The following is a 7,667-nucleotide window of genomic DNA, read 5'->3' on the forward strand; positions in this document are numbered from 1 at the left end:
TCAGACCATATACCACGGGTATGACAAAACATGTATTTTTACTCCGAATTACGTTAGTAACCAGATCATAAAAGCACCTTTATTTATTTTACTAGGCAAGTCAGTTAAGAACAAATTGACAGACATATAAAGGATGCTATCCATATTTGATTTTACAGTCCTTTTGACTGTCCAGGTGTGTAACGGCATTCTTCGTTTGTCGAAAGAGAGTCGGACCGAAATGCAGCGTGTTGGTTACTCATGTTTTTAATAGAACAAATGACGATACATGAAATAACAAAAACAACAAACGGAACGTGAAAAACCTATACAGCCTGTCTGGTGAACACTAACACAGAGACAGGAACAATCACCCACGTAATACAAAGTGAAACCCAGGCTACCTAAATATGGTTCCCAATCAGAGACAACGAGAATCACCTGACTCTGATTGAGAACCGCCTCAGGCAGCCAAACCTATGCAACACACACCCCTAATCAGCAACAATCCCAATAACCAAAAAACCCACTAAGAAATACAACAAACATAAACCCATGTCACACCCTGGCCTGACCAACTAATTAACTAAAACACAAAATACTAAGACCAAGGCGTGACAAGGTGGAAGAAGGGAAATGCCCCACGTGACTATTTTAGAGACGCACTGTTCAACTGCAACTCACACTGTGTCCATTTGGGACCCTTCAAAATAAAAGCGTTCCAAATTTTGGGATTGAGACCTGTAGATTTCTCCCACTGCACCAGATCTACAGCAAGGGGTTTAATATGAAACCTGGTATCACAATGTATAGTATGACAGTGCTGCTCAACTCAACTGTGGATGGAGCACCTCATGTAGCCAGTGGTAAACATACATGTCGAATTCAGAACCGTATGGTAGTCTGTGTATGTCCGTTTATCATTACTGTTGTGCTGCATCTCTGGCTAGGACTGAGTATATGGTGTTTGTAACATAATATATATATATATATAATTTTAAAAGAATCAATTCCCACAAAGCACAATACTGAATTAGTATTTATTAAAATGTAGCAATTCTTTTTAAATAAGTACATTGATGAATACCAGTTCACTACAGTTTCTATCAACAAAGATATTTCAAACTTTTACTTACATTCAATATTTACATTATGCACCAGAGGCAGCGTTTGGTGTGGTCTGAGCACTCTGTGTCCGTGATCGATAGTGACATTCCCATTTGGATCAGAGCTGAAACATTTGGCTACCACTGCCTCGGAGACGGTCCCGCCTCGGTGACGGTCCCGCCTCAGAGACGGTCCCACCTGCCTCGTTCTCCAATACAATCAATAGAAAATGACACGTTTTCCCCATTTGTAGGAGACTGATCATGTGGGGTGGGGTGGGGGGGCGCATCTGGTGACCGAAGCTGGATTTGTCACCTTTCTCCCTCTTCCGGCTCTCAAGATGTCCGCCAACTCTGAAATTCGGGTGTGATTTCCCCCCCGAGTTCCTAGTTGTTTTGAACTCGGCGATAACATGACCACTACTGTAGTGCTGCCTCCTGTATTCAGTTACAAATCCAGGCAGATCGTTTCATTCCATTCGCTTCCATATTCAGAAAACGTTTTTTTTTTTTTTTTTTTTTTGCGACAGTAATGAATACACCCCAAGTGCATTAGACCATTCCTCTGTCTAATGCACTTGACCAGAACTTGACCACGAGAAACATCAACACAGGACTTCCCCTTTCATAACGGTTGAAGACACTGCTCAACGTGTATTAACTGTGTTTGTGTAACATGACATGAAATGTAGGATTATCTTGTCCAAAGTACTGTTATGAATATCTTTGTTTCTCCCCCCCCCCCCCCCAGTAATGAATACACCAAGTGCATTAGACCATCCCCCCCGTAGGTCAATTTAGGTACGTGACATGGTAGACACTTTCAATACATTTAACTCAAGACTTCACTCCATTTTCCAATACTTTTGTATTCTTCTCTTCTCTTTAAAAGACATGCCCATTGCTTCGTAAAGAGACAAGGTTGAGAATTCAATGTTTTTTTTTTTTTTTTTTGAAAATGGATTTTAAAAATGAAAAGTTTTTGAGCTCAATACACAAAGTGAGAACATTTTAGTACACATTCAGAACGCATTTCAGTAGGAAACAGCAACCTGAAAGGATTTAAAATCAGACAAAATCCATTTTTACTCATATGCTTTAATACTGTAATCTTTCTAGATTTGTACTAGCCGTCGTTATGGATTTGCCCAACACTAAGTTAATGACTAGCTGTAAAAAAAACAACAACTTTAATACATGATAGATTGTACAGACTGTGTAAAATAGTTTGGTGAACAATTATTGTGCTATAGTGGTTTTGGTTTAATGGTGAGACTAAGAACTAGTGTTTTTGAAACATCTTTTACCTACAGTGTTGCAGTTGGGACCAAATCTCTTCTGGGCATTACTGGGGTGTATTCATTGGTGCACACCGTAGCTAAATGTTTTGCAGCAAAGGAGTTACTATTGGACAAATTCAGGTAGGTCCCGCCCCTTGGCATCCTAGTGAATACACCCCTGTTGAATGAGCCAATGAAACATTGTAAAAAAGGAATCCATGACAAGAGAACTCCATTGTAGTGTCAAATAGTAGACAAGGTCTTAAACCTTTCAAAAAAAAAAGAACTAAAAATGACAAAAATCACATTGTGAATCTTTCAATGCTCGATAGGGTTCTGACTTGTTTTGTACATGACAGTAACAAACTGAAGTCTGTAGAAGCGTTCTATATATCTCTCTCTACCAAAATAATTACTGGCTTTTTTTGTGTTTTTTTTTTTTTAATCCTTTTTAACTGAAATGTAAACCAAGAAGGGAAAAAAAGCAAACCATAGGGCCATTTTCTTGACGGTCATCTTCACCATAGAAAGACGGTCGTTCAAGTTTCACACTTGAGGTTGGAATAGTAGATTGTTCTAAAAAGTCTTGGGCTTTTGAAACTAGTACCCACGCTAGATTAAGTTAAGACAGAAATATTCAACATTGACAAAATACACACACACATAAACATAACAAAAAAAAAAATGATACACATCACATTAAGGTTTTGTGCAACATTCATGGACAACAACTAAAGGCTGTGTTTTACAGTAGTCTATTGGGTCTCCATAGAGTGCACTTTGAAATCGGTTGCCTTTTGAGACTGCACCCAAAACTATTTCTGAGTTTGTCACAGCTTAAGTGGGCTGGGAATTGAACCAGGAAGGTCACTCCGTTTTAGGATTCCTTGCCATGGCACATCGTCATGACGACATGTGCTCTGAGACACGTGAGCAGCAGTGTGTGATTGGACGGTAGCAGTATCTCCGTCGTGATAGGTCCAGCCCTCGTTAGCCCCACCCCGGTGCAAGCAACCGTGCCACTCCAGTGGTCCATGAGTGTTCTAGAATCTACACCATGTTGGTCAGTTCTGTGGAGTCGGTTTCTGAGTCTACTTCATTTTCCCTGTGAGAACAGAACAGAAACCAGCTGTTAGACATGGCACATACAAGCAGTCCATAAAATATCTGAACAGTTCACAACAAAATGTACTTTGGGTAGCCTGGGTACGAGGCATGTCAAGGAGCAGAATTTGGCATTGTTTCCAGATCATACATCTATCCAATCCTTTCAGATATACCGGAAACACTTGGGGTACGAGGCCCCGAGTTCCCAAGCCAGACACGCCAGTCTTACCGTTGCTCCTGAAGAAGCTTCCTGTTGCACTGTCTCCTCTCTTCGTCGATTGGATAAGAGCGGAATAAGACCAGGCCAATCAGAATGAGTCCTATGGGCGCCGCGGAGACCAGAACCTTCAGGGTTATATCCACGTTCTCAGGCTGGGTGCAACCTCGCGTCATATACCCTGCAAAACTACACACACACACAGGTTGATAGTACAAATTAATGTAACCTCATGACTGATCAACACGCTAACAAAGAGGTTAATGTGACACACACACACTACTAATTTAGATGTGAGAGCCAGAGGAATCATATGGAGTGAATGTGAGAGCCAGAGGATTCATATGGAGTGAATGTGAGAGCCAGAGGAATCATATGGAGTGAATGTGAGAGCCAGAGGAATCATATGGAGTGAATGTGAGAGCCAGAGGACTCATATGGAGTGAATGTGAGAGCCAGAGGACTCATATGGAGTGAATGTGAGAGCCAGAGGACTCATATGGAGTGAATGTGAGAGCCAGAGGACTCATATGGAGTGAATGTGAGAGCCAGAGGACTCATATGGAGTGAATGTGAGAGCCAGAGGACTCATATGGAGTGAATGTGAGAGCCAGAGGAATCACATGGAGTGAATGTGAGAGCCAGGAGAATCATATGGAGACTGTAGGGTTTGGCTTATCCTCACACCAACAACATTTACCTATGTACAGTACAACAAAGGCCAATGTGTTTTCATTCCAATGTACTGTGTGTGTGTGTGTGTGTGTGTGTGTGTGTGTGTGTGTGTGTGTGTGTGTGTGTGTGTGTGTGTGTGGTAAACTTACTCCAAGCTGAGAGTGGAGATCCCCAGGGAGATTCCAGAGGCAAACTTGGTGAAGAAGACATAGAAGGAATAAAAGATGGCTTCGTGACCCCGAGAGTCTGGGTTCTGGACCTGGAAGTCATCTACCACGTCTGGCAACATGGACCTGGAGACAGAGACAGAGAGTCAGTAACATCCTCCACATCTGGCAACATGTGGCAGCATGGACCTAGAGACATCTACCACATCTGGCAACATGGACCTAGAGACATCCACCACGTCTGGCAACATGGACCTAGAGACAGAGACATCTACCACGTCTGGCAGCATGGACCTAGAGACATCCACCACTGGATGTCAGAAGGTGAATTCACCAATTTGTAAGTCGCTCTGGATAAGAGCGTCTGCTAAATGACTTAAATGTAAATGTCTGGCAACATGGACCTAGAGACATCTACCATGTCTGGCAACATGGACCTAGAGAGAGACATCCACCACGTCTGGCAACATGGACCTAGAGACATCTACCACGTCTGGCAACATGGACCTAGAGAGAGACATCCACCACGTCTGGCAACATGGACCTAGAGAGAAACATCTACCACGTCTGGCAACATGGACCTAGAGACATCCACCACGTCTGGCAACATGGACCTAGAGAAAGACATCTACCACGTCTGGCAACATGGACCTAGAGACAGAAACATCCACCACGTCTGGCAACATGGACCTAGAGACAGACATCCACCACGTCTGGCAACATGGACCTAGAGACAGACATCCACCACGTCTGGCAACATGGACCTAGAGACAGACATCTACCACGTCTGGCAACATGGACCTAGAGACAGACATCCACCACGTCTGGCAACATGGACCTAGAGACAGACATCCACCACGTCTGGCAACATGGACCTAGAGACAGACATCCACCACGTCTGGCAACATGGACCTAGAGACAGAAACATCTACCACGTCTGGCAACATGGACCTAGAGACATCCACCACGTCTGGCAACATGGACCTAGAGACATCCACCACGTCTGGCAACATGGACCTAGAGAAAGACATCTACCACGTCTGGCAACATGGACCTAGAGAGAGACATCCACCACGTCTGGCAACATGGACCTAGAGAAAGACATCTACCACGTCTGGCAACATGGACCTAGAGAAAGACATCTACCACGTCTGGCAACATGGACCTAGAGAGAGACATCTACCACGTCTGGCAGCATGGACCTAGAGACAGAAACATCCACCACGTCTGGCAACATGGACCTAGAGACAGAGACATCCACCACGTCTGGCAACATGGACCTAGAGACAGAGACATCCACCACGTCTGGCAACATGGACCTAGAGACAGAGACATCCACCACGTCTGGCAACATGGACCTAGAGACATCCACCACGTCTGGCAGCATGGACCTAGAGACATCCACCACGTCTGGCAACATGGACCTAGAGACATCCACCACGTCTGGCAACATGGACCTAGAGACATCCACCACGTCTGGCAACATGGACCTAGAGACATCCACCACGTCTGGCAACATGGACCTAGAGACAGACATCCACCACGTCTGGCAACATGGACCTAGAGACAGAGACATCCACCACGTCTGGCAACATGGACCTAGAGACAGAGACATCCACCACGTCTGGCAACATGGACCTAGAGACAGAGACATCCACCACGTCTGGCAACATGGACCTAGAGACAGAGACATCCACCACGTCTGGCAGCATGGACCTAGAGACATCCACCACGTCTGGCAACATGGACCTAGAGACATCCACCACGTCTGGCAACATGGACCTAGAGACATCCACCACGTCTGGCAACATGGACCTAGAGACATCCACCACATCTGGCAACATGGACCTAGAGACATCCACCACGTCTGGCAACATGGACCTAGAGACATCCACCACGTCTGGCAACATGGACCTAGAGACATCCACCACGTCTGGCAACATGGACCTAGAGACAGAGACATCCACCACATCTGGCAACATGGACCTAGACAGAGACATCCACCACGTCTGGCAACATGGACCTAGAGACATCCACCACGTCTGGCAACATGGACCTAGAGACATCCACCACGTCTGGCAACATGGACCTAGAGACATCCACCACATCTGGCAACATGGACCTAGAGACATCCACCACGTCTGGCAACATGGACCTAGAGACATCCACCACGTCTGGCAACATGGACCTAGAGACAGAGACATCCACCACATCTGGCAACATGGACCTAGAGACAGAGACATCCACCACGTCTGGCAACATGGACCTAGAGACAGAGACATCCACCACATCTGGCAACATGGACCTAGACAGAGACATCCACCACGTCTGGCAACATGGACCTAGAGACATCCACCACGTCTGCCAACATGGACCTAGAGACATCCACCAACAACCAAACACTAGACACACAGAGTGTAGGGGTTAGAAACATAACCGGAGAGGAGGAGACGACAGCCAGAGGGTCGGTAAGGTAAGAGAGGAACAACTCCAACTCACCACGGCAACAGGAAGGCAGCAGCGACACCGACCCCGGCAGCGAAGGACACCATGTAGGTAATGATGAGATTACTCTTCACACACACCACCAGGATCATGAAGGGGATCACAGACTGTAGACAGGACAGAAACCCCGTATTAGAAACACCACCTTCATCATTATAAACTCAGAGACCCTGGTCCAATAAAAAGCATGTCTCCATGGATTAAGGCAGGGGGTTACGCCAAACTCGGGTCCTGGGGCCCCCCACCTGGGTGGTACGTTTTTTTTTTTTTTTGCCCGAGCACAACACAGCTGATTCAAATCAACGCTTGATGAGAAGTTGGTTATTTGAAAATCAGCTGTGCAAGGCTAGAGCAGAAACCAGGGGAGGGGAGGAGAGTCCCCAGGACCGAGATTGGTAAACCCTGGACTATGGCATGGTGCTGTGTGATCATTCTGCTTCGTCTTACCGAGGTGCCGATGTACACAGCGTTCTTCTTGCCAAACTTGGTGAGGAACCACTGCCAGAAAGGTATGGTGAGCATCGCAGCGAGCTGGAGACAAAGAGGCCGTTTTCAGTCAAAACACATCATTTAGAAATAGTTGTGTCCATCGTTGAGATGTCCTTTTTTCCTGCTTTGACCGAGCCGGGGT

General features: G+C 45.7%; 1 protein-coding gene across 1 annotated transcript in view; it reads right to left on the reverse strand.

Moving 5' to 3' along the window:
* Window positions 1–2,163: 2,163 nt before the first annotated feature.
* LOC135549495 (sodium-dependent lysophosphatidylcholine symporter 1-B-like) overlaps window positions 2,164–7,667 on the reverse strand; it is a 35,954-nt gene continuing 30,450 nt past the window's right edge. Inside the window, exons 10-14 of the mRNA XM_064979497.1 lie at window positions 7,484–7,567; window positions 7,031–7,143; window positions 4,514–4,657; window positions 3,702–3,878; window positions 2,164–3,470 (exon numbers count right to left, since the gene is read on the reverse strand). Coding sequence (XP_064835569.1) covers window positions 3,416–3,470; window positions 3,702–3,878; window positions 4,514–4,657; window positions 7,031–7,143; window positions 7,484–7,567 — 573 coding nt within the window. The 3' untranslated portion in view covers window positions 2,164–3,415. The remainder of the gene's footprint in view (window positions 3,471–3,701; window positions 3,879–4,513; window positions 4,658–7,030; window positions 7,144–7,483; window positions 7,568–7,667) is intronic.

The sequence above is a fragment of the Oncorhynchus masou genome, chromosome 12 (assembly GCF_036934945.1).
Source record: "Oncorhynchus masou masou isolate Uvic2021 chromosome 12, UVic_Omas_1.1, whole genome shotgun sequence".
Taxonomy (NCBI): Eukaryota; Metazoa; Chordata; class Actinopteri; order Salmoniformes; family Salmonidae; genus Oncorhynchus; species Oncorhynchus masou.